This window comes from Eubalaena glacialis, chromosome 3 (assembly GCF_028564815.1).
Source record: "Eubalaena glacialis isolate mEubGla1 chromosome 3, mEubGla1.1.hap2.+ XY, whole genome shotgun sequence".
In the NCBI taxonomy this organism is placed as follows: domain Eukaryota; kingdom Metazoa; phylum Chordata; class Mammalia; order Artiodactyla; family Balaenidae; genus Eubalaena; species Eubalaena glacialis.
Genome location: NC_083718.1, coordinates 26,514,837 through 26,542,418, shown reverse-complemented (window position 1 = coordinate 26,542,418; position 27,582 = coordinate 26,514,837). Strand labels below are relative to the sequence as shown.

The 27,582-nt window shown below is 44.6% G+C and overlaps 1 protein-coding gene across 1 annotated transcript in view; it reads right to left on the bottom strand.

Annotated features, from left to right (window-relative positions):
- The window catches only part of SMYD3 (SET and MYND domain containing 3), a 724,816-nt gene that overhangs the window by 80,491 nt on the left and 616,743 nt on the right, over positions 1–27,582 (bottom strand). The window contains exon 10 of the mRNA XM_061185384.1: positions 26,403–26,577. Within this exon, the coding sequence (XP_061041367.1) occupies positions 26,403–26,577 (175 nt within the window). The remainder of the gene's footprint in view (positions 1–26,402; positions 26,578–27,582) is intronic.

Genomic DNA, 27,582 nt, shown 5'->3' with positions numbered 1-27,582 from the left:
ATTCTACCACTGGTAGTCACTGGGATGAGATTTCTAAGTGGCTGTATTAGTCTGCTGCGACCGCTACACCAAAATACTATAAACTGGGTGGCTTAAATGACAGACAGTTATTTCTCACAGTTCTAGAAGCTGGGAATTACAAATTCAAGGTGCCAGCTGATTCAGTTCCTGGTGAGAATCCTCTTCCTGGCTTGCAGACAGCCCTCTTCTTACTGTGTCCTCACAGCAGAGAGAAAGACAGAGCTAGCTTTCTGGTCTCTTCTTACAATCCCATCACGAGGACCCCACTCTCATGACCTCACCTAAATCTAATACCTCCAAAGGCCCACCTTCCAACACCATCACACTGGGAGTTAGGGCTTCAACATATACAATCTGGGGGGACACAGACATTCAGTCTGTAACAGCTGCCCCTTCATCTAGTCTGCTTCCTGATCTCCAGGCCAGCAAGTGCTAATAACGTGGGATGAGGCCACCCTTGGTCTTCCCTGAACACCTCGCCCCTCCATCCACTTTTCTTACTGCCTTTGTGGCTTCTGTTGTGTGCTCACCTCTCCCATGAGAGTCGAAGCCCCTTTGAGAGAGGAACTGATGATAAAAGCACGTACTGAGCATGTGCCCACTGTTCTAAATACATTGTCACTTAATTCTGATGGCAATCTGTGAGAGAGACGTGAATTGTTCCTATTTTACATCCACAGAAAGCTCAAGTTTGGAAGAAGTAAGTAACTTGCCCAAGGTCATGCCCCAGCAAAGGCTTATCTCAGGCTAGAATTGAAGTCTCTCTACAAAACTCTCGGTTACGTTCTCCCCTGAAAGCAGGAGCCTCCTTTTCGTTATCTTTGTATCCCTGCTCCTACCTGTAGCACCTAGCACCGTGCTGTATATGTTGTATTTACTTATATATTCGTTAAATAAAAATTAAAGAATGTGCATCCTACATTCACTCCATCAGATTTTTTAAAAAAGGGTACAGTTGAGTAATATTAAGTATATTCACATTGTTGTAGATGAGATCTCCGGAACTTTTTTTCATCTTGCAAAACTGAAACTCTGTACCCATTGAACAATTCCCCATTTCCCCTTCCCCCAACCCCTGGCAGCCACTATTCTACTTTCTGTTTCTATGAGTTTGATTACTTTAGATGCCTCATCTGAGTGGAATCATGCAGTATTTGTCTTTTTGTGACTCTCTTATTTCACTTAGCATAATGTCCTCAAGGTTCATCCATGTGGTCACAAAAGGAAGATTTCCTTCTTTATTATGGCTGAATATTATTCCGATATATATTCCACTAGGTTTTACAAATGCCCTATCTCATCAAGTTGCTTTCTTAACACCCCTTCTTAATTTCACTTCACTCACAGAAGAGCTTTAATAATACGACCACTACCCCCACCAGCTGTCGAGCTCTGGCACTGTGCTAATTGATCCTCTCACTTTGTGCTCACGATAACCCTTGAAGGTCATTGTTGTGATCTGCAGGTGAGAAAACTGAGGCCAGGGAGATGAAATAACATATTCAAGGTCACAGGACTTCGAAGTGCAGCAATCTGGATCTCTGATGCTCTTCCAGGCTCCTCTGACTCTACAGCGTGCTGTCCTCCATTAATCTGTACTTCCTCTCAGTGAGTGACATAACAGAAAGAGACACTGAGGACCAGACACATGAGGTGACACCAAGGATGCTCTGCCCATTAGCTGCAGAGGTGGGGTGGACCCCTGAATTCATGACTCCTGGCCCAGGGCTCTCTTCCCTGCTCACCTGCCACCCACCTCACCAGGCCATTCCCAATCTAGGTGACCTGTGGGTGTGACTTCTTACTCAATCCAAATCCCATACCTTCCTCAAGGCCCAGATCAAGACTCGCTTCTTCCTGACCAAACGCTCCCACTGACATTCCTCGTACTTTGCTTCCCTTTTGCTTTGCATGGACAAATCCAGTACATTCTCGCAGGTAGTGTTATATACTGCTTTATGATCCTCCAAGGAAGGCTGCACGCTTCCCTTCCCACCATACCACCTAACAGCATCCTGGGGATGTGGCTGGCCCTTGATAAATGCTTTCTGACCGGATGCACCATAGAACTATGCAATTTAAGAGCCTCCTTAGGGAACATCTGGCTTAACACTCTCATTTTCCAGTTGAGAAACTGGGTCTCAGAGACGTGTAGTGACTTGTCTGGTTACAGAGCTAATTAGTGAAGACTCGGGCCCGGAACCCAGTCTTCTGTCTCCTGGTTGGTGCTCTCCTGCTGCTCTGGGTGCTGGGCCCCATCTAACCAGGAGACTTTCGCATTTCTCTGCATCAGAATTGTGTCCTAAGGCCCTAAGTGGGCAAACACAAGGAAAGAGAGGTTAAATCCTACATTCAGTCATTTTAAGGGGATATGAAAGTACTACTTTTTGATTTCTAGAGGGGAAGAAAAGATGAAAAGGAATACTGAACAGAGAAAAATAAAGACTAGTGAAAAAGTCCCAGTTCTTATACAGATATTAAATAGATGAAAGACAAGATAGTCTCTCACGGTCCTTCTTCCTCTGCCCCCTCCCACCCCAATATTGCTTGCTTTTAAGGAAGGCCAAGGAGAATGCAATTCTCTCCAGGGTAAAGTGTGAAAATCTAGAGGGGACATTAACATTTTATGACCTCAACATTTTTAATAAATTAACTTTATTAAAGGATCGCTGGTTCTTTAGTACCTTGAAAATGAGATACTACGCCTTCTAGAAAATATATATTCACCCCATTTGCAGGTTTGCTGCATTGTTGCAGCTACCCACATCTCTCTTTCCACTACAAGGAAAGGAAATCATACATTTCTGTAGCGTTTTATAGTTTATAAAATATCTGAACACATTATTTTTTTAAATGCTTATTCTGATAACAGACTTGGGGGATTATATAATGGGGGTATTATTTATTTAATCCACAAATGATTTTTGAGAGCCTACTGTGTGCTGGGCACTATTCTAGGCCCTAGGGATACAGGATTACACAAAGCAGAGGAAGTTCCTGCTCTCCTGGAGATTATATTCCAATTAGCTCCCCTTTCATGGATGAGACAACTGAGTCTTAGTGGTTAAGTGATTTACCCATGGCTGCCTGGTTAATGAGCAAGAGGGCTGGGGCTTGGATCAAGGCTTAAGAGGCCAGCTCTAGCTCTCTCGGTTCCAGAATACTCCTGCTTTATGTGAACAGGGGTTTGTTCTCTCTGAAGTCAAGAGTCTCTATGTTCTCTATGTTCTTTCCCTCAACTGTGGGATACAGCTGTGCACAGCAGTTGGTCCTTAACACAACCAGAGTGACTGCCCAGAAAAGGCTTCTGTTTTTCTCTCTTAAAAGATGATATATAACAACTGGATATCTACATGAGGTAGGTTGGGCCCCTACACCTCATTCCATATAGAAAAATTAACTCAAAATGGATCAAAGACCTAAATATAACAGCAAAAACTATAAACCTACTAGAAGAAAACACAGGCATAAATCTTCATGGCTTTGTATCAGGCAATGGTTTCTTAGATATGACACCAAAAGCACAAGCAACAAAAGAATACATAAATAAATTGAACATCATTAAAATTAAAACTTCTGTGCCTCAAAAAAAGAAAAGAACAGATAACCCACAGAATGGGAGAAAATACATGCAAATCACATATGTGGTAAGGAACTTATCTCTGGAATATATAAAGAATATTATAATGTAACAATAATGTAATGACAATAATGTAAAGACAATAATGTAAAGACAAACAACCCAGTTAAAATACGGGCAAAGGATATGAATAGACATTTCTCTATAGAAGAAATAATAATAGGCAAATTGAAAACACAGTGAGATACCAATGCACACCCACTAGGTTGGCTAGAATCAAAAGACAGATAATAGCAAGTGGTGGCAAGGATATGGAGAAAGTGGAATCCTCATATATTACTGGTGAGAATGTAAAGTTATGTACCCACTTTGGAAAACAGTTTGGCAGTTCCTCAAAATGTTAAACACAGAGTTACCACATGATCTAGCAGTACCACTCTTAGGTATATACCTGAGAGAAATTTTAAAACGTCCATATAAAAATCTGTGCAAATATGTTCATAGCAGTATTATTCTTAATAGCCAAAAAGTAGAAAGAGCCCAAATATCCATCAACCGATGAATGGATAAATAAAATTTGGTATATTCATAAAATGGAATATTATTTCTCAATAAAAAGAAATAGAGTACTAATACATGCTACAATATGGGTGAACCTTGAAAATATGCTAAGTGAAAGAAGCCAGTCACAAAAGGCCAGCTACTGTATGATTCCATTTACATAAAATGTCCAGAATAGGCAAATATAGAGAGACAGAAAGCAGATTGCTAGCTGCCTAGGAACTGGGGACTGAGGGGATTGTGGTGTGACTGCTAATGAAAATGTCCTAAAATTGCATAAAAAAGATAGTTGCATTTTATAATCTGTAAATATACTGAAAGCCATTGAGTTGTACACTTTAAATGGGGAGTTGTATACTATGTGAATTACTCTCAATAAAACTATTTAAAAAAGAAAAGATGATGCATAACCTAGTATGAAGAAATACTGAGAGCTGGTGAAAGATGACCCCAATAGCTAGGTGTATAAGTGAGCAGGCAACTACCTGGGCACCACCTTACTTTTTATCTTCTGTAAACCTATAGAGAATGATCCTCTGGGGAACTATCTGAGCAAAAAAATGTGTGACAGAGTGTAGTCAGCAAATATTGCCCAGACTACCACAGAAAGCAGAAAGCTTAGAGATGACTGATTTTCCTGGCAAAACCCAGCCACTGATAAGGTTTACAACTCACTATGGTGGCACAAGCTGCATGCAGATTCACAAATCTTTCATTTGAGATTGCCAATACCTGCCTTTAAACTAGAAGAGACAGATATTTCTTTCTTCTTCCTCTCCAAATGTCACCCCCCAGCCTCACAATGCCTGGACTGAGTTACAGAATTGTCCTTTAGAGTAAGATGTAGATTCTTGGTGGGTGGCCTCTTAGCCCACATCCCTGCCCTTCTTTCCCTCTTTACATCACAAGAGTTGGTCTGGTTTCTCTCATCACAGACAGCGGTATCAACAACCCCGTCCAAATTCCACAGCTTCTTAACCAAACTTGAGCCAATCCCAAGTAAACAGTACTTGAACTTCAGAAGTCTGGGTCCACAGGTTTGTGTGAATGACACACTTCTCAGTATTTTAGCCAGGGCCCACCCTCAATTACTGTTTTTCTGTAATGACAGTACTCTACCTTATTGAGGGTAATAAATGCTTGTCCTTCTCAACAGAGCTACACACAGGATGGCAAATGATGAACTGGCTAAAATATAGCTGCCCTGTATAGAGTGATGGAACTCTAGCCATGACATATACAAAGAAACTAAGTGTCTTTCCTCATCTTCACCAGTGGGAAGGAGCTAGCACTTAGCTAAGACATCTATCTGATAAGTACCCTCCATCCATGGCTATTTTGGGGCAAAGCATGTGCCTCAGTAACTTTCTCTCTCATTTGTTATTCTGCCACAGCAGGGGCCAACGCTGCCCTTACCACCTTGCCCCAGAAGAGCCATTAATAACTTGAGGTTTCCATCAGCTAGAAACATACCTGTCATGCAGCCGCTTTACTGCATCACTCACACAAAGGTTGCCAAGGTCTGGACCGAGTCCAACAGAGTATTTTTCATTTGGTTGAAGTTGTTTTCAATGTTTTCTTGTTTCCCAGTGATTGAAGGTCAAGTCTGGAGCAGGAGACTGGATTAATAAAGCTCTGTGAGGGGAACTGCGGCAGTGACACGTTAACCCTTCATTCACCAGAGAAGAGAAAACTGCCAAGCAAGGCTCTGAGGACAACAACCTTCAAATGGGCCCTCAGTAACCTGGTGCTGATTCTGGAGAAGGCCAAGGTTTATGAATGTGTCTGTGTCTGTGATGGAGGCTCACAAGTAGGGTGTCTTGAATTGAAAACCTTGCCAGACATCACCCAAGCCAGTGTTACGGGAGCAGAGTTTGTTTCTTCCCTCAGTGATGGATGTGAGTTTCCTAGAGCTCACTGCTTTCCTTGAGGGAGGGAGGAAAGGCCTTGTCAACTCTGTGTACCTCCATGTTTTTTAGCAGTATTGTATAATGAATGGGCAGGTCTGGGGCACCCTTACCACATTCAAAGAAGCTGAAAAGGATCTTTATGTCTCATCTGACTTAATGCCTGGCTCAATAATCAGCCAAGAGGTTGGGTCTCACTTTTTAGGGGTCATTTACATGCGGAGGCCCTCTGGGTTCAGAAACTCTCAATAAATCAGTGTGTGTAGCACACTCATTCCCAAACTTAACAGCTATAGTTTTGGTAGCCTTTAGGCTGAGAATTCATCCTGTATCAAATGGATAGGCAGTAAATAGGGTAGAGCACTTTTACCCAAGTAATCTCCATGGAACCCCAGGGTTCCATGGGCAGGTAAGTACTTCACCTCTGCTTTATTCTGGGATTCTAAGGCATCGTCAATTGTAAGCTCCCCATTGATTTAACAGCAGTTTTTTGAAGGTATGGGGAGAAACACCTGATTACAAGAACACCTGATTACAAGAACACCTGATTACAAGAACAAGCAGTTTTGCTTTTAAATTATAAGAGCTTACATTTACCTATACAGGTACTTATAGACTCCCTTCTTCAATATCTCAGTAACAGTTTGTATCTAATCATTTTTGCCTTCAGATTCTAAAGGTTTTCTGAGTCACTTTTGCCTTTGGAAGTTATCTTAAATATCATGGTGATGAATTGCTTTTTATAAACTTTTCATGATCTTGATTTCTTTTGCACCTTTAGGATAAACAACATAACTGAATCCTATAAAGGAATATTAGATTCACGTGCCTTTTCTTTTTGATAAGTTTATAGTTTCCTCTTTTCCTTAACTGAATAACATGTCACTAGAAGGTATCAACTTCCTTAAGTGTCAGCTGGAAGCTTTTGATAGATGCTTGGAGATGGAATTAAGGTTCTTCATAATGAAGGAATCATCGTTTCAAGAATTGTCACACCGTCTTCTTATTTCGAAACTTCTATGATCCATTTCTTGAAATCTGGCAATTTCTATCACCTTTAACACTTTTACACTTTTACACTACCTGGGGTGTGGCAGAAAATTTGCCTTTACAATGCTACTTTATAACAGTCTTTTCTTTTTTCTTTTTTTTAAAATTTATTATTTTTGGCTGTGTTGGGTCTTCATTGCTGCAAGTGGACTTTCTCCAGCTGCGGCGAGCGGGGGCTGCTCTTCGTTGTGGTGGGCGGGCTTCTCATTGCGGTGGCTTCTCCTGCTGAGGAGCACTGGCTCTAGGCGCGTGGGCTTCAGTAGTTGTGACACGCGGGCTCAGTAGTTGTGGCTCGCGGGCTCCAGAGCGCAGGCTCAGCAGCTGCGGCGCATGGGCTTAGTTGCTTCGCGGCATGTGGGATCTTCCCGGACCAGGGCTCGAACCTGTGTCCCCTGCACTGGCAGGCGGATTCCTAACCATTGCGCCACCAGGGAAGTCCAGTCTTTTCTTTTTAAAAACACATTTTTAAATTTTGGGGATAATTTTAGATTTATAGAAAAGTTGCAAAGATAGTACAGAGTTCCCATAAACCCTTCTCCAGTTTTGCCTGTTGTTAAGATCTTACATTACCAAGGAACATTTGTCATAACTAAGAAAGCTATGTTGGCATACTACTGTTAATTAAGTTCCAGACTTTATTTGGATTTTACTAGTGCTTCCGCCAATGTCCCCTCTCTGTTCTGGAATCCAATTCAGGGACAACACTGCAGTCAGTTGTCATGTCTCCCCAGTCTCTTCTGGTCTGTAGCAGTTTCTCAATCTTTCCTAGACAGTCTTAAAGAGCATTGGCCAAGTATTCTGTACAATGTACCCGGATCTGGGTTTTTCTCATGACTACATGGGGCTTATGGGTTTTTGTAAACAGTATCAGAGGGGGCATGATAGGCACATGGCATCACTGATAATGCTAATCTACTTGGTTAAGGTGTTGTCTGCTTGGCTTTTTCCACTGCAAGTAATAGCCTTTCGTTCTTTCTTTTTTATATAACAATCTTTTAAAAGGCATTTTAAGAGTCTGTGAAAGTATCTAAGTTAAAATTTAACCTTGGTGCGCTATTTTAAGAACTCACTCGAGGGGCCATGAGATGAACAGGTCTCTGGGAAGAGTAAGTCTCGACATTTTGTGCAGGCGGGGCGGCCTCAGCACATCTGCACCCCCTGCTGGGTGCCAGGCAGGTTGTTCTGACCTGGGCCGGGAGGAGGGTGAGGCGAGGGAGGCTCTGGGCACACGCACTCCTGGGTCTTAGCTGCAGGACCCTGAGAATGAGCGTCTCCTTAAACCTTGCACCCTACACAGTTCACTTGCCTCACCCTGCTTCTGACACTGATTCTAAGATTTACTCCAAGTTTAGACACGAGAATGTAGAAAGATGTGCTCTTTATTTTAGGATGAAGTGTACTCTAGAGGCTCTGGGATGTCCTGCAGTACCTTGTTTAACCCACTGCTTCTCGAATTAATTTGATCATTGAGTCCTTTTTTCCACTTAAGAGGCCTTTCTCCACCTAAACCTACGAATACTCTTGGGGAAATGAGAATAGAGGGGAAGGCAGTGGACCGGGTCCAGCCACTTGGACTCTGCACCGGAATCTGCCTCTAGTCCCACCTGCCTGATGTGACCAAGTTTCCTCGTAAAGAAATGCTCTTCAGAGCCTCTGCCATCCTCAGCCACATTTCTGATGCGTTTAAATGGATTTCTTTGACCTCTCACTCACCCCAGGAAGGCTGTGCTTGCACTTCTGTGAGCTGCGGATGGTCATGCTGACAGTCCTCTGGGAGTGGCTGACCCCTGTCACCATGCTGGGGAGTAAAAACCATCTAGATGGGCAGCCGAGCACTCAAAGGCTGACCCCTGCAAGAATCGTTATCAGAACCACTCACTGCTCCACCGTGAAGGCCGGCGGGCTGCAGCTAAGCCCTGCCCTGCACCCCAGCCCCCCATGAACCTGTCTGTCCTTTAACTGCCAGGACTCACACACAACCTTAATAGAATGCACTCCTGTTCTCTCATACAGGATCTTTAACATCTTCTGAACACTGTACCGGCAGGCTACTAGGCTGAAAATTCAGGAAGCAAATTACGATAGCCAACCTCATGTCACAGTTTTGAGTAGCCCCGATGGAGCAATCTTCCCTTTCAGAAGATCACAGCAACGTCCTGAGTAATGATGCTTCAGCCCACAAGTGGGAGACCAAAGAGGGAGATCTAATGTCAGGCTCTGTCTCGGCTACTGACAAGGACTTTTAGGACACAGGGTTATATTTTTCCTTCTAAATGACAGTAGTACTTAGCAGCATGTGTACATGCAGAAACAGGTGGAGAGGGCCATCCATCAAATGAACAACTCACACAGGGAGTCTCTGGGGGAAAATCCCACATTATGGGAATGGGAACCTTTTCAGCTATTTGACAAGGTGAGCTTAGAGATCAACAAGGGCAGCTATTCACTTTATTTTTTAAAATCTGTCATCTTTTGTAAAAAGAAGAACGGTATGGTAGAAAAGGTACGAGACTTGGAGTTGGATGGTCCATGATTTAAATCCTGTCTCCTGAGGCAAGTTTCTTAACTTCTCTGAGTTTCAGTTTTCTCATCAGTAAAATGGGGATAAGAACACAAGGACGACTGTAACGATATCCTATTGACAGTGATACTGTAAGATCAAATGAGGCAACTTGTCTAAACCGCTTTAGCCAGTGCCTGGCACAGAGAAGGTGAGTAGCAAGCACGGAATTTCCTTGCACTGCAAGCTTCCTTTTCACTGGGGATTATCTCATGGTTGACATATACGGTATGGCCTCAATTCTGCACAAGCTGGATACTCCAATGCCCCAGCTTTGAGAAGGCCTCAGAGACAATCCAGAGAGGCAGGACGCCATTTAAAGCAGTCTCTGAACTGTGCAGCATGATCAGGACAGACACCAGTGCCCTGAAGCAAGTCCAGCGGAACAACCCGCTATTACCCAGAGCTAAGGTGTCTCGCTCTCTCTCGACATTATCAAAGGCTCTTTCGCCCTCCTTCTCCTGTTCTCTCTCTGCCCACATTTTGTTAGCATTTATACTGCTCACGGGCAGGAATCAAAAGGGCAGCTAAGACTTGTATTTCCCTTGTAGTCATACCCAGTCTACTCTGAGCGAGGCGGGTTTTAAGCACAAGTGGGTAGATTAACGTGCATAGATTTCAAGGTCCAAGGTGGTCCAGGCATCGTTGCTCTGGATGGTGCCTGGTGACTAGACTGTGATCAACAATTAGCTTAAGGTTTTGATTTCTGCTAAATACAGGTGTCCTTGGGAAAGCCAGCTCATGGCTTGCCAGTCAAGAGACGCCAGTAGGGCAGAAAGATCTGAGAGTGGGTTTAGAAGGAGAGGGCTCTAGGGAGACAGCAGCGAGGCCTCGGCCCCTTAGGGGCTAGAGGAGCCACCAGTGGGGGGAGGGGGAAGGGGTACAAGAGGAATGGCATCAGATACGAAGGTGGGGATGCCACAGACTAAGTGTGCTGCACAGACGTGCCCAGCACCAGGATCAATGAAACTAATTCCTGCATTAACCTTCGGGGGAAGTGACAGACCTCGGTTCTTCATCCTTTCTGTTCTTCTCTCTCCAGACTGCGGATGTAGGTGGCTTCTTGTTAGGCAGGGATGTCTCCCTATTTTCACTGGTTTGGTCCTCTACACGTCATCTAGGAGGTGCCTTTGTAGCACAACACCTGAGCCCCTCTTGCAGCAGCTGTTCTGTCACTGCAGCCTGGTCCCTCTCCAGCTGCTGCCTCTTCCGATCCTCTGCATACATGTCTCGGGCTTCTTTTTTTTTTTTTCAGCCAAAAATAAATTAATTTAAAAAAAAAAAAAAAAAACAACAACACAACACCATGAGCCCCCTGGCTCCTGCCAAATATTAGCCACCCCGCAGGGTGTGACCCTCACAAGAGTCTCAAAAGCTACTGGGAAAATACCTTTTGTCAAAACCCAATTCTGGCCAATTTGGTTAGTTTAAATACTGCTGTGGCCAGGGGACAAGGATGACACCATGTGGGTTACATATAAACAGACGCCGGAGATCTAAGAGGTGAGACGGGATAAAGCCAAAGCCGTGACTCAGTCCAGGATGGCCTGGCTTACGCTGAGCTGAGGAGTGAGGCTGGCTTTCGACAAGGCTGGACCTGAATCCCTGCTGCTCCCTTACCTCGGCCCCTGCACTTTCCCCCTGCTGCCCGGCCTTGGACGCACACCCTGCAGCGTTCAGGGGCCGGCCCCGAGGAGTGATCTTTTCTCGCGGGACATCTTGAGAGAGGTGTTTATGTGTTTACGCAGGTTAATTCCAGGCTCATCCAAAGGCCACCGAAGGTGCTAACGCTCTGAGTCGGTGGGCTTTACGCGTTCCATCTGCTGCTGAGCACCTCGCGGTGGTGCACTTCCAGTCGGCGGACTGGCCTAAATGTTTTCAGCTGCTGACAGATGAAAGCTGGCCTTGCTGGCGGCGTACACTCTTCGGTTCGCACACGTGCTCTTATAAGGCAGCGGAGCTCAGCGCACACTCACTCATTCACAGCTGGGGCACCGCTACGGTGCTCGCAAGGATGCTCCAACTTGGACCCACGGGTGACTCCAGTGCCTCATTCTGTGTTTTTACTGTCACCAGTGTTCATGAAACCTTGACAGAGCAAAGCCAAAAGAAAGGTGTGCCTTGAGAGAAGCCCTGAGAATCAACCTTTGAAGGGGCAGCTTTGTTTCAGATTTGCCAAGGAACTGGGGCATCAAACAGGAGCCTATTACCCAATTCGACCCCCATCCCAAGTGATCAGACTTTGTCAGGAGCTGGGGTGAGTTTTCAAAATATTTAATAACCTGCAATATGGCGCAGTCCCTAACCAATCGGAGCGATGCCAGCCTTAGCGACGGAGCAGGTCCCAGAAGGAGTGTAGTGCACCCCCCTTTTTGGTTCCTGGATGATGGGAAAGTTTCAGGACAGGAGCCTGCGTAGCTGCACAGAGGGTCTGGGGCAGTGACTGCTTGCCAACTGGGAAGAAATTATTTTAATGCTATTACGAGCACTAGTCAGCACCAAGTCGAGGTGATTCTCGGGCCTATTAAGGGTTGGGGGTGAGGGTATGGACACAAGGGAAGAAGCACCGAAGGAAGAAAGTCTCTATAACCTTCGCCTTTCTGATCACACCATGGTATTACCCACGGGAGTTTGGTCCCCGTAACTTGCTACTGGATCAATAACTTAAGAATAAGGAAGTTCTAGAGAGAATGAAACTCCCCCCCAGAGCCAAGTCTCACATTATTAGCCTGGGGGCTGGCAGGCCATCGGAGACTCAGACCTGAGACACTGGGAGATTTCTTCTCTGTCTCCGGGGAATTCAGTTCAATCCTCCAACAGACTGAGACCATCTCCTCCAGGCACCGCCAGCTTAGATTTCTACTCAAAACACACATATTTGTGTCTGGGGAAAGGCAAGCATGAAGTATATACTTCAGTGAAAAGTTGAAAAGCATGGAGGGTAAGTTAATTTTCAAAGAAGAAAGTCAGCGGCACAACACGATGGAATGCATGATTCACCTCTGCAGAGCAGACATTGATTTTCCCACCTGGGAGAATCACCGAATTAGTTGGCAGTTGAAAATATAATCTCTGACTTTTCATTAGATCTTACATTTTATTTTAAGACCGTGAAACAACACGGGATTAAAAGTCTTATTCAGAAACAGAAGTGGAAAGGAGAATTCGGCGTTTCTCTTTGTTCAGAGAAAATACTTTCAAAGGTACTTCATAACTAAAACTTAAACATGTAGGTGGAGGCGGGGGTAGGATGCATGGCTTTCCTTGCTTGGTTCCTGTTGGATAGAGAGACAGCCTGTGAGCTGGGGGGCAACAGACACCTCCCATGTATAGTCCTCACCAGCTGCCCTGGGCCCAACCCTTGCTGACAGATATTTGCAGAACGCTCAGGTCTGTATGGCTCCCTATGACTGGTGTCCTGGGAACAGGCACCAATCAGAAGCCGTACCTCTTGGGGGTTAGGATGGGGGGCGAGAAGTAGTGGGAGACATCATTCAAGTATGAAATGTTCTGCCACTTACCAGATGTGGGACCTTGGGCGAGGTAGCCAGCTCTCTCAGCCACAGCTTTATAGCTATAAACTGGGGCTAATCACTTCTGCTGTTACCTAGAGAGGCAGATCTAGGTTCAGGTTTTCTCATGCCTGACACTACAAAATATAATTTTGTAGGCCTACTTTAAGGAAAAGAATGCAAAGTTAACAAATACAGAATTGAGAACAGGGTTTTAGAAGGGGCTCATGCAAGTGGAGGATCCTACAATTTCAGCCTCATTAGCTCCATGGTAAATCCACTTTTGCATACCTGCCTATCTCAATTGAGATAAGAGATGAGGATACAAAAGTGCCTTGCAAACTGTAAGGCATTATATAAACAAATGACACTGAATTCTTCTACAAATAAATAATGCGTATTGTGTGCTAAATAGTATGCCAAGTGTAGGAGACAGAGCTACGAAGAAGACAGACATGTTCCCCCCCTCCCCTTATGGAACCCGGAGTCCAGAGGCACTGCATCATCATCTGTGGCAGGATGTCCTCTGAATCCTGAATACAGAAGTGAAGCTCATGAATACAGAAGGTCTGACGGCTTACCTGCAACACTAGCCCCTCTCAGGGCTCTCCAAGGTCCTGATTCCTACACCCAGCTTTCTGGGACTTGGGTTCTACTCAATCTCAACCTCTGCCTTCTCCTCCTTCCCAACCATTGTCTTCTTACCGACTGCCATTTTGAAACCCCCAGAGCAACAAGCCAACCTTTCTAACCTCATATTTCCAAACATGAATGGACAGTGGTTGCCAAGGTCAGGGGGGCAGTGGGGGTGAGTGAGATTACAGGATAGAGAACAACTAAGGAGCGTAGGGTTTCCCTAGAGGGAGACAGTGAAAATGTTCTAAAATTGATGGTAGTATTAGATGCACAACTCTGTGAATATACTAAAAGCCACTGAATTGTAAACTTTAAATGGGTAAGCTACATGGTATGTGAATTACATCTCAATAAAGTTGTAAAAAACTATGAATGGAGAACCATTCAAGAAAAGTTTAGAACACAGAAAAAGACCAGAAAAAATAAACTGAAGAAAAAAAACTTGAAGAAACAGATTATTCAGAAAATGGGAGAGAATTTTTTAAAAGACCAATTACCCTTAGATTCGAGAAGATGTTGAGTTCAAAAAAATAAGAATCAGTAGCTATGAAAAAGAAAATTTTCAAGAACGAGTTCTTATAAATTTATAAACAAAATTTTTGCTGAGATATAAAAATTCCAATAAAGGTCTGGAAGATTAAGTCAAGGATAACTCTCAGAACATAAAGCAAAAGGCCCAAGACACTGGAAACAGAAGGTTAACATCTGACTACCAGGACTTTCAGGACAAAAGAACAGAGAGAATAGAGGAAATGAAATTAAAAAGGAAAAAATAAAGAAAAAATTTCCCAGAGATAAAGGAAGACAGGAGCCTTTAAAATGAAAGGATCTAGCATAAATGAAAAAATACCCATGCCTAGATATATCAACGTGAACTTTCAGAATATCAAGGAGAAGAGCAGAGCCTAAAAACTTACAGAAAGATGAAATGGTGATCAACAAAGAAACCCAAATCCAAGTAGAATCAGAAATGATAGATCTTAGAAGACAGGGTAGCAGGCTTTTAAAATAGCCATTGAAAGTGATTTTGAACTGAGAATTTTATATTCTAATTCTCCATCAAGAACAAGAGTACTAAATCTCCATCTAACATAGTGGGAAATCAAGAGACATTGCCTAAAGTTGACAGAATGAGAAATAGAGATTTCAGTATGTTGTTTGAAGTTTCACAGTTAGCCATTAAAAGAATTAAATAACCTTTATAATTTTTTAATGGAAAGGAAGAGGAAGGAGAGAGAAAAGAGGATAGTATAAGCTAGAGCTTTATTTTTTCATAGTTAGGAGTAGACAATTTATTTAGTTGATACACAAGAAACATAAATCGAAAAACTATTATTCAGAGGTATAAAAATAACTATCAGAAGCGCTGAAAACGGAAATGTTTTTAAAGAGTTGCTCTTAAGAAGCAGCCTTGAAAGTGGGGAGGGGTGAGGCAGAAGCCTGTTGCTTTTTATTTTAAAAATAAGATATAAGGGATCAAACCCATGCCCACTGCAGTGGAAGCTCAGAGTCCTAACCACTGAACCGCTGTGGAATTCCCTAAACTGCTCTTCCTAATAGCCTGGCATGAAATGTGCCTTCCTCTAATTCCAAGTCATATGTCCTAGTTCCTCCCCCTCTGGTCATGAGGAAGAGACTACCCCTGTCCTACACTACAGCCCTTTAAAGATTTGAAAACTTATAACAGGTCTCCTTTTCCTTCTCAAAGTCTTTGCATCTTGTGGTGAAACATCTCCATTTCTCATCGGCCATTTCTCATATGATGTTGCTACAAGATTCTTCTCATTCCGGTCACTCTTAGCTAGGAACTCTCTAGACACAGTGCAATGGATGCGTGTATCCAGTCTCTTACAATTACTTACAATCATGCAGCATAAGGTTGCATTATCTTTCTTGGTGACTGCACTGCACTAGTCTCCTGCAACCCCCCATATATATCAGTTAGGAGTCTTTATGTTGTATGAACCAAGAAATCCAATTCAAACAGGTTGATAAAAAATGAAATTTATCAGCCTAAGTGTTGTGTAACTCAATACTACAGGGCTGAATTTGGTTTCAGGCAATTCTTGAACAATGGGACCAGGATCTGTCTCCATTCCTTGCCTCTGCTTCCTGAGTTTCATCTCCATTCTCACTCTTCGTGGTCCCAAGAGACCTAACAGCCTGCATCTCCTGTGGCCATATGCTTTCTCTATCATGAGCCATAGGAATGGGCAGTTTACTTTCTTAATATTGAAAATAGAAGTCTAAGAATAGACCATCATTGGCTCTAACTGGTCTGGCTTGAGTCAGGTGACCAGGGAAATATGATTCTCTAGCTTAAGCTAATCACGCACTGCCCCTGTGGTCAATCAATCACACACAAACTACATGGCTAGGACATTTGAGGTTCTACTAAGAAAGAGAACGGAGGAGTTAATGCTAGTGGGACATCCAAACATAATCCACTACAAAACACTAGAAAAATTCTCCAGCCTGTTACTGAATTTTTAATCACAAATGCAGACTTTTCCATGTATCCCTGTTTAACTTCATCTTGTTGATATCGGCCAAATGTTTCTTAATTAAGGAGATAATTTTGAAGTTTGGTTTATTCCCCCAAAGTATTAGTTATTCTTCTCAGCTTTGCATCCCTGGCAAATTTGATATACATAACATCTATGTATTCATCTCATTAAGTCTTTAATAAAAATGTTGACTCAGAACCAAAAAAGTGGAGCTTTGAGGCACATGCCATTACATATTTCCCAAAAGGAGACTATCAATCTGTTAATGGCTACAGTTCAGAAACAGCTATTTAAAAGGCATAAACAAACCTTACTAGCCCAATTTTTCCATCTATAGGAAATGTACCAGAAGACATTATCAAATACCTTGCTGAAATCAAGGTGCACTCTACCTGTAGCATTTCCAAAACAAATGCAGCCTTCTGGCTATGTTCCTTAGTGCCTACAGCCTGAAATAGGTAATGCACACTGGGACTGAAAAACCTTCAAAAGATGTATCACACGCTGCCATCAGGCACACTTTCTTACACAACTTCTCTGCCCCAGGTAGGGCCTCACCAGCCTCCCGACCCATCCTTTCCTCTTACAGTGGACAGACTTCTTCTCAAGCAGCTTAGCTTGTGTCCTGGTCCAAGTGAATACTGCTGCCCCCTTTAAAATTCTAGGAATCTGCTCTTGCAGAACTTCATTCCTAATGCATAACTCTAATGGTACAATGCTGCTTTTTCTTTCTCTCCCATGTCATAGCTTTTTACTTATCAGCCTTTGGACTCTCTTTACCACCTGTGAATTTTTTTCTTTCCAGAATTTTTACTAGACTATCTGAGTAGACTAGTACAGTGGACAACATTCTTCTGCTTTGTCCATCATCCACCTACTCTCCATCTTTTGAATACCTTCCGTCCATTCCACACCTTGTTACTGGTAGGGCTGCCAGCATGTCATCGCACTTGGTCCAGGCAGCAGTGGGCATGAGACCCAAAGAGGCCAAAGAAGTCCATCCAAAACACATATTTTAAAATTTGGAGCTAGAGGAACTTCCCTGGGAGTCCGGTGGTTAAGACTCCACACTTGCACTGCAGGGGGGACTCAGGTTTCATCCCTGGTCGGGGAACTAAGATCCCACATTCTGCATGGTGTGGCCAAAAAATTAAAAATTCAAAAAATTAAAACAAAAAATTGGAGCTAGAGGAAACAGAACCTTTTCTTTTGTCACAGAACTAGGAGAATGTGAACCGGAGGCTGCTGGAGGCCACCTTCTCTACCACATTGTGGGGAGACCACCTGTGTGGTAAAGAATGAAGACAACATAGAGGAATGAGCAGAGCAGAGAGAAACAGATCCAGGGAGAGGAGGAGGGAAGGGCTGAGAGGAAGAGAGACTGTATCCCTGAATTCTGTCACACCAATTCTGTCCGTGGCTGTGCAGTTACGTGGGCGGCGAACCCCCTTTCATGCTCAGGCAGTCTGAGTTGGGTTTCTGTCACCTGTAACAAAAAGAATCTTGATAGATCCATGTAGTAGGAAGGCAGGGGGTAGCTGGAAAGACCACTCAGCCTGCCATAGTGCAGTAACAATCCAGACCTTTATAACCGAGCAAACCTGGGTTCAAGCTGACTCAACTGCTCTTTTGGTAAATTATAAACAAAATAAAATAAATAAGCCTAAGGTTTGAACCCCCAGCTCTGCCACATACTTCTCATCCTCAGTCCCCTCCCATGGAGGACAGGACAGGCTAACTCCCTCCTCACTGTGCTGGGAAGATTAGAAGGACAAGCGAGCTGCCTGGCCCACAGGAGGCTCTTGATAAATAATAGCAATTACTTTTCAGTTGAGGAAAGCTGAAAGGTAGAGGAGAGCTCTGACAGTCCTTTCACCCATTCCTCTCAAACGATGATGCTAAAATAGCGGACAGATGCTTCTGCAGTGGCTGAACCCGATTTATCTTACTTTGGGAGGATATTACGGTGATAGTCCCCATTACAAGTGAGAGCAGATTTGTTCCTCTTTAATTCTGAAGGGCAGCGTGATAGTGTGATTGGTGTTCTTTGTGCGGGAACAGCCATTTCCAGCAGCCTTGCATTCTTCGCAGAGTGAGCGCTGTCTCCACTCCCCTCGCTGCTCCCAGGGCCCCGCCCTCTGCCCTGTTCAAGGCCGCAGCCCGCTGCCCTCTTGCACTCCAGTTTCCTAGTCCCTGGTGGGGCCACTTCCCTTGAACACATTACACATTTTTTCCAGCCAGTGTGCTCTGAGTTCAAGAGCTTTGTGCTATCTGGGCCGAAGGACATTTTTTCGAGCTCAAAATAACTTGGCTCTCTCAAAAACCGGGACCTATCATTTTCAGGGCCATTTATGCCCCACCTTTCATTTCTTTGAAGGACCTCTTACTGTTCCTTACAAGTGCTACCGCCATTCTCTATAAGTGATCAAAAGCATGAGGCTTGATAAATCAGCTTTACTTGTGCAATTTAATTGAAGGTCCATTCATCTATCGTTGGAGAAGTTCTGAAAACTCAGTATGGACTTCACTCAAAATACACAAATAGCATGTGACCAAAAAAATTTTTTTTAATTACAGAACATGTATTTACATGAAATTGAAGTTGGTTTTAATCAATTCTTTTTGAGCCTTTCAAAGTTATATCCATCATTTCCCATTTCTCAGGCCTGCCTGATTTTCTGTTGGCTCCCTACAGGGGAAAATGGGATATTTTTTTCTCTACTTTCCCTTCCAAGAGCTGAGAAAAAGGAAAAGAGATAGCAGCTATGTAGCTTCAGGGGCAGCCAAGCAAGAGATTGATTCAACAGGAGAAATTTAATGCATCCCAAAAGATTCCCTAGGATTTGATATCCTGCTGCTTAGGGTACAATCTATTGTAATAAGAAACTGAAGATTTTCTGTCCGGAAAGTCAAAGTACTCAGTGATGGCTTGTGAAAGTTTAAAAAAAAAAAAAAAGTGAAACGCAATAGGAAATGTTTTTATTCTGGAAATGCTTTCTTAAATAGGAGGACAGAAGACCATTTCTCAGAGAATATACACGGGTGAACACAGAAGATGAAATGCTTTCCTGTGCAGGTACCTAATCCCAGGGTGGGGCGCGGCTTTCATCTTGCTCCCCAGGGAGGCTGTTTACCGGGAATCAGGCAAATGCAACAGACAAGAAGTATGTCCTGTGCCCGACCTAGCCTGGGGTGTCTAGAGTCGAGGTAAGTGTGGGGATGGATGACGCTGGCCCGCGGCTGTGGGATTTTCTTGTCTGAGAGGAGGAATGTGGCTCTGGGCAATGTGCTGATCTAGCAATCCTAGCACAGGGGGAGTGGGCGGAATAAAGTTCAGCAGAGGATTTCAACACTATGATCCAGGATAAAGCAGAAGGTGGGGTCTCTGAACGATGGTCAGGTGGTGGCCCTCCGGTAGCCAGGAAAGACAAACATACAGAGCTGTGTGGCCAGGAGACAGCAGGAAGCATGGGTTTCACACGTGTCCTGCTGTGCACAGCATGTTGGGGGCAATGTGTGGGTCACCTTCCCCTCCCCAGCAGGGGCTGTACATATACCAGCAGCACCCAGTCATCTGTGTCACCCTTAAGTCAGGTGGGAATACCCAGGTTGGATTAAGGCTTGGTCTGTGAAGCTGTCACCTAGGCCTGTCTGCTGTCACCAGGAGCTCTGTCAGAATCTGCAGCTTTTGTTCAAGGGCCAGAGGCCTGGGGTGGTGGCAATGGGCAGAGGAGCTGCGGCATCCAGGAGAATGGGTGGGCTCGTGGCCGCCCCTCCCCTCTTTCAGAGGGGCTGGAGGGTCAGAGCCTCATGCCAGGTCCATGCACAGACTACCCTTTATTTCTCTTTCGGAACTAAAGCCACAAAGCTGGGTCATTCTCTTGCAACTAGTGGGGTCAGGGCTGGAACCACCCGGCACACTGGTCAATAAATGTCTTTACCCAAACACGCAGGTGGCATCTCCAGCAAGATGGTTAGAGCGAAAGGGAAGTTAGGGTGTTTTTAGAGGAGTGGACCACTGAAGGCAAGATGTTTTCATTTCTCTGCTGCCCCAAGTAAAGTGCAGTCAGAGAAATCACTCATCCTGCTCTTCTTTATTCTCCTACCAAAAGCCTCACACTAGCTCCAGGTTATCTGGACCTGGAAACGCGAGTAACTAGGAATGAGCTCAAGTCAGTAGTTTAATAAACACACGTGCACCTGAACTGCGGCATCTCATCATCTGCACTGTTCTCGCCTCCTTCCTCTTCCTCTTTTCTCTCCTTCGCCTTCTTTTTCCTTTTGCTGTATTTCTAGATTCTGAATTAAAAGAGCCCTTCGGAATTAAACGAAGGGGCTGACATTAAACAGGTTAAATTAAGAGTGCTTGGGCCTCAATGGGCCCCTACCCCAACTGCCAGGCGGGTGGTCACTGCCCCAGTGTCAAGACAAGGGGCCGTGACTAAGAAATAACCTCACAGAACTGGCAGCAAAGAAAGAGAGGCCCCGATTAGAGGTATCAGGTAACTCGGTATTTTACACAAACATGCACACAGAGCTCAAACTCTCATATAGGGGTTTGGCCACCAAAGATACTTTAATTGAAAATTACAGTGTGGAAAAAAAATGATTAAGTGGCTAAGGGATTACTGTCCACATCAGTAAGCAGAGAATAAAACATCTGTTCATTCACTGGGTGAAATAATTCTGTAAACCTCACCATGGAAGACAGATTGCAAACAAGGTGCGTGAACAGAACGCTGGGTGAAGCTCCGATTCTCAGGTCCCCTCCTGGCTGGAGACCCAGCTCTGCTTTACCTCTGGGGTCCTCCTCTGTGAGTCTGGCTGAGGAAACGTCCTACAGCTGATACCCCCGGCCAAGACCCTGCCCTCTAGGAATGAGCTTCACTGACAGGTATACGGACACAAGCATTCTCCTGGAGCAGCCCAACAAGGTCTGTGATACGGAGAGATGAGGCAACAGTAGAGCAGGCCCAGGTAAGTGCCGAGTGAGTGAGTGACTGCGCCCCGGGTAACGTGCACCCACATGCTCTGCTGGCTCTTGGACTAGACAGAAACCCACAGAAGACCAACTGTAAACGTCTTCAGAAGAAAAGCCAGCTTGAAAACAGTCGTAGAAGGTACTGCTGTGATGAAACCTTACATTTCATCAACTTATCTGCTAAAGCTTCTGAGGGAAAAGTCAAAAAATTACTGGCAAAATCAAAACGGATTCGGCTGCTATGTAATAACTGGCAATCTCTGAGTTACAAACACTTACTTGTAACTACGTCATGTACACAAACCACCAGCTGCATTTTACTGCCATTCTTCCCACCATTTTTTTTTCTGACAACAAAGCACAGAAAACGATGAGATAAAATCTTACTCTTTCACGACTTCTTCCCCTTGAGGAGGACTTCATACCGCTTGCGCACTCACGTGTAAGACCCTTCGTCATTCCTGTTCTTCTGCTTCTTTCCAGGTAACTTACAAAATGTCATTCCCAGCACTATTTTTGGATAAGTAAATCAATACAAGCAAACCTCACTCTATAAGAACAGACTTTGATCAGGAAAAGGCCCTTACATATTATGAAATGAATTTAAATCAGATATAATCAATATCATGCTATCCATTCTTAATTCCTTTGAGAAAAGAGGAACATTTTGGTGGATGGGGGACACAATTTGGTAACAGTTATCTACAGTGAAAATGTACATAACTTTTGATGCAGCAAGTTAGCATTTAGGAATTTATCATATGGATTCACCCTATGGCTTCAGTCACATCAGAACAAAAGGATGCAAGTACGTGGCTATTAATCATCGTATTGTTTGACATGGTAAACATACATGGAGACCAGAGGGACTGATGGACAAATTATGGTACATTCATGAGATGATATACTAGGTATCTGTTAAAAAGAATGAGGTAGACATGCAGGAGTCGATCTGCACAGATGCCCACACTTTGTCGTAAAGTGAAAAAAGCAAGTTATGGAACATAAGACAGACAGCGACCCTATTTTTTCCTTCTCTCTCCCACTAAGGAGAATTCTTGGCTTCTCCATCCCTTTTCTCCTTGTCACCTTTCCTTCCCCACCCACCACACCAGTAGGCATATTTAATAGATCAGGATTGGGACCAAGTCTCTCCCCAAGAAAGACAAGAAGAAGACAGAAAGTGAGGAAAGGAGGGAAAAGTGGGGCTTTGGAATATATTCAGACAAGTGCCTCACACATGGAAAAGTTCAGAAAGAAACTTACCATGGCTATCTTTAGGGAGTGGGACACGAGTGTGAAAGATGAGGATGATTTTTACCTTTCCGTCGTTTTGAAAATGTCCTTTCCTAGGAGTATGTATTATTCTTACAACAAAAATTAACAGAACATGTGAATATATTGAAATGGACTTGAGGTCACGGGGAGGGGGAAGGGTAAGCTGGGATGAAGTGAAAGAGTGGCATGGACATATATACACTACCAAATGTAAAACAGATAGCTAGTGGGAAGCAGCCGCATAGCACAGGGAGATCAGCTCGGTGCTTTGTGACCACCTAAAGGGGTGGGATAGGGAGGGTGGGAGGGAGATGCAAGAGGGAGGGGATATGGGGATATATATATACATATAGCTGACTCACTTTGTTATACAGCAGCAACTAACACACCATTGTAAAGCAATTATACTCCAATAAAGATGTTAGAAAAAAATTAACAGAACGTGTGAATATATTGAAAGTCCTCCTCGAAGCCTTAAGAAGCCTCTGTACCTCCGTATCAGCCTCTGGTTCCTAAAGAAAATCAACTTTAATTTGTATTCAACATAATTTAAATCTTAGTTTTTAAAACTGTGTTTAGTTTTGTTTTTGTATTTCTTTCTCCTTTGTTTTAAAAAAAATTTATGGCCTACATTGATGATGCTGAGCAGACTTTCACGGGCTAGTCCAGGGGACATCAGCATGATCTGTAACACCTTCTTCAGTAAGAAAATGCTTTCCAAGTTCTAAACTACCAACTGGCAAACTAACTTTTGGAACCCAATTCGTCTTACAGCTGAGATTTGACTGAATTGTATTTTTAAGTAAAATTTGGGAAATACCTTTAAATTACTTAATGTTGGTAGCACTAACAGACAGATGACTGCATATATAATCACAGATACACACATAGATACTCTCAGGAGAAGTATTATGAGCTAATAGTAAAGATTACACATTTAGTTGTATGTGAATTAATTCCAAATTGCTTTATGAAACATAAAGAACTTAATATTTTATGTTGCACCATAAAAGGAACTTCTATTGAGTAAAAATAAATGATGGAGTGACAAGAAGGGGGCTGAGGGCAACGCGGTGATTTGGATAAAAATGGAATAATGGACACCTTCTCCTCTAAGGTCAGCAGTTAAGATTTAGCCAAGGTCAGCAGTGACAAAACCATCACTAGAGTCTTGACCTCAATCTAGTTGTTGAAAACAGTATATTAACACTGTAAAACTGTTACGGCAGATGGCAATCCAGTCACCTCTCAGTAACGCATGCCTAACTGCCTGTGTCCTTGGCTGCAGGTGGACAAAAAGCCCACCCGGAGCATTTGCCGGGAGACCGTGTAGACGGGGGAGACCCACAGCGTGAGTTCCCTAGTGCACACCTGCGGGGTGAAAACCACTGCCCACCTCGGGATTCCTACCTCACACTCTAAGATTGTTAAAGGGCTTGCAGGGCATCTGGCCCGTTAGTTCTTTATTTTCACTTTTGCCTGAGCTAAAGGGAAAAAGGGCCAAGTCTGTCGGCATCCACCCCTCTCATTTCTCTTAGCTCTGTTGGTCTGGATTACTGATAGCCCTTTCCTCTGCTACAACTTTGAAAGCAAACAGCTCAGATCTCACTCGTTTGAAGTGGATCATTGCAGATTTGATTTCTTGAAATACAGAACACCACAGAGCAACTCCTTAATAAGCTCCAGGGAGGAGAAACGGAGGGAAGCTTGGAAATGTGTCACCCAGCGTAAGAACAGAGGGTAAATTTACAGAGAGATCGTGACCTGCCCAACACCAGGGAAACATAACCAAAAGTATTCCAAACAAAATGGAGTACATTCTGTGGACTTGGCCTCACTTACAAGAAAGGCCTCTTTGTTTGATTCAAGTTTAAGTCAGTGAAACTGCCAGTTAATTAAGGGGGTAAGAAAGTCCTTCAGAGAAGCCTTGGGGGCTATGGAGAAAAGAGGATTCAAAAGTACGCGGAGAACAAGCTCCCTCAAAGGCATGCGGCTTTCTTAATGAAGCCGGGGGACCAACATATATTCCTGTGCCTGGGCGGCGGGCTCAGCGCACTTCCAGCCCCAGACGGCAGCGGGGCGAGCGGCCGCTGAGGGGGTCTGGAGGAAAGAGGATTTTCCGTCTTTGTCTCCTGGCCGGATTCCATCCGCTCACCGGGCAGCCTGTGGTTTGGCGTCCTGAGCCCGAGCCCTGAGTTCAGAGGGGTAACGCCAACTGTCCCCAACCTGCCTCTCATTGCAACACAGAGAAGGAACGAAGCCTTATCTCTTTGTATTCAATTCATATTTTCTGAGAACCCACAAGATTCATCATACCTAACAGACATTTCACGCTCATGGGAAACTCTACAGCCCCAGCCCTCAAGGCAATCTCTTATAAGTTTGATTAAAGCTGACTCACAGTCTGGATTCTGAAGCTGTTCAACCACAAGGCACCGGGAGAAACCACCTAGAGAAGTTCTGAAAAACACCCTCAGGGTCACCCTGGTGCCGTGGCTGGCCTATGGACTTCTGCCATGCACCTGGCTGGTGGGTCTATGCCACCTTTAGGCTCTTCTCTGTCTGCACCGTGCTCCTGGCTTCCTGACCAAATGTGTCATTTCCGCCTTCCTCCCTTTGCCCGGACTGGTATCCCAGACCCTGGACTTGCTTCTGTTCTTATCATGTTGATCCTGGTAACTTCCCAGCTCCGGTGTCTTCTGAGGCTCTTCCTCAAGTGGGGACAGGCGGCGCCCTGGGCTCTGCCTCCCTCCCCTCCTTCCCTGAGGACCACTCCCCTGCCTGTTGGCCATGTTGCATAGGTCTAGACCTGGATCCTCCCTTTGCTCAGCCCCTCAGGGCTGACATCGTGTCTGCACGGTCTTCAGAGCTGGGAAACTCAGTATCTGCCTGGAATGGTGCCCCTCCTCCGCAGGGGCCTCCCGCAGCCTCCCCAGGTCCCAGATGCTTTCAGGGTACCTTCCCCACAATGAGTGACCTTGTTCTGTGCTGGAGGCGGCTATTGCAACCTCAGATGATGGTATATGCGTCTCTGTGCCCTTTCTTCTGGACTGATCTATCTCATCTTCCAAATGTAAGTTCTTAGCCCACTGCAAACCAGGGTCCCACACCCACCAGCACCAAATTCTCAGCACTAGACTTCAACACTGCCCTCCCTGCGAAAGCTCCCCTGAGTTACCAGAACCTCTAGGGGCAAAACACGCACTGGTCTGGAGGAGCTGAGGCCGGTCAAGAAACAATTCATTACCAGTAGTTCCTTCCTCTGACTCAATGACATGTTTGAGCAGGGCTGTCTCCCTGCTCTCCTGCTTGGGTCATAAGGTGATTATGAGGTCAAATGGTTCAAGTGAAGGCACCCCGGGAATCATAAAGCCCTGAGAAGTGGAAGAAACCAGCACTGCCATCAGCCAGGTGGAGGGTCCCACACCGGCGTCCTCACCTGTATCGGCAGGGCTAAGGCCACAGGCCGCAGCCCCCAGGCTACGTCTGTGCCGAGCCCCTCTCTGCTCCCCCAAACTCTGTACTTGCCTCTGCCATGGCGAGCATTGCACCTTATTACAAGCACTAGCTCCACGTGCAGACAGCATCTCATCAGTCCCTGCACACCCACAGGGCCTGACGCACGGAAGGAACTTCACAAATGAGGAATGAACGCATCAATGAACAAAGGTGTGGTTTTACACACTGACTGAGAAGCAGATGGAACACTCTTACAAAGCAGCAGCGATCAGGATGATGTCAGGCTCTCTCGAGCCTCTGCCCCAAGTAAGGACACTGTAGCCCTTACTTTAGCCCCTCCCCGGACTCACCTGTAAGGCTCCATGGTCCGAATGCCGTAGAACAACGCCTCCTCCAGCAGCCCGAGGTTGATGCAGGCATCCATGGCACAGTCGAGCGCCTTCAGCTGGTAGATGTTGATATCAGGAAGCCGCTCAGCGTTGCCGCTTAGGATCGTCTGGCACATGGCCAGAACCTGTTCCCACTCTGTCATTAACCTTAGTTAAGGATTCATTGTCTTCATCAAGAAAAAACAAAAGTAAAATGAGATTCTCGAAAAGGCTGAAGAGCTCCCAGGCACAGGAGGGAAGGAAGCGCCCATTATTTTGCACAGATGAGAGCTGCCTGAAAACACACTTGAGAAACAAAAACATGTAAGTGGTGTCTCAGAGAAGGAAATTCTGTTTACATCAACAAACCATCTTCCAACCAAGCCTGTGCTTTGAGGGATTAGATTTCCAGAGAACCATTCTTCCTTCCTATTCCTACATGTATTCTCTTTAAACCTAGCCATGAAATAAATGAGCTAAAGACTAAGTTAGTTCAGTTGAAAATTATTTACTCTGTTAGTTTCTGTTTCAAAAACGATCTGAAATTAAAGAAGCTTTAGAGAGACTCCTTTTAAAAAAGGAGGACCTCATTTTTGCTTCTGTGTCATTTGAACCTTGGGCATATAAGAAACCAAAAACACAATCCCAGGCACACGCTAGGGGAAACAACTTAAAGAAATCCATTTCCACTGGATCTCAAATTTAAGGTTTTTGATTATAAAACAAAAGTGATTCAAGTCTATACTTAACCAAATAAAGGTATTCTTATTTTAAACCCCCAAAGTAAAAGATAAATATTAAGAACATGTGGCTTATGTACATAAATTGCAGGAAGGGGGAAAGGATGCTTTAAAAAGGGTGGGGAGAAGACCCAATCTTCACTTCGGAGCCACAGTGACTTTCCGATTAACCGTGAGTCCATAACTGACGCTCATGGAGCCCAGTGCGACCTCACTTTCTAACACTGACGAGGCAGTCAGACGACTGAGGACGGGGTGTATGCAGCGCGCCTCGACTCCTGCAGGTGAACTCCCTCAGAAGCGCAGCTGCAGGTGAGGGAGAAGGCAGGCCCCAGGGACCTGACACAGTTTCTTCCCTTTGATGCTGTGTTAGGCAAGGCCGAGGTCAAGGAGGACGCTAGGCTGGGACTGCCCGTCTCCCG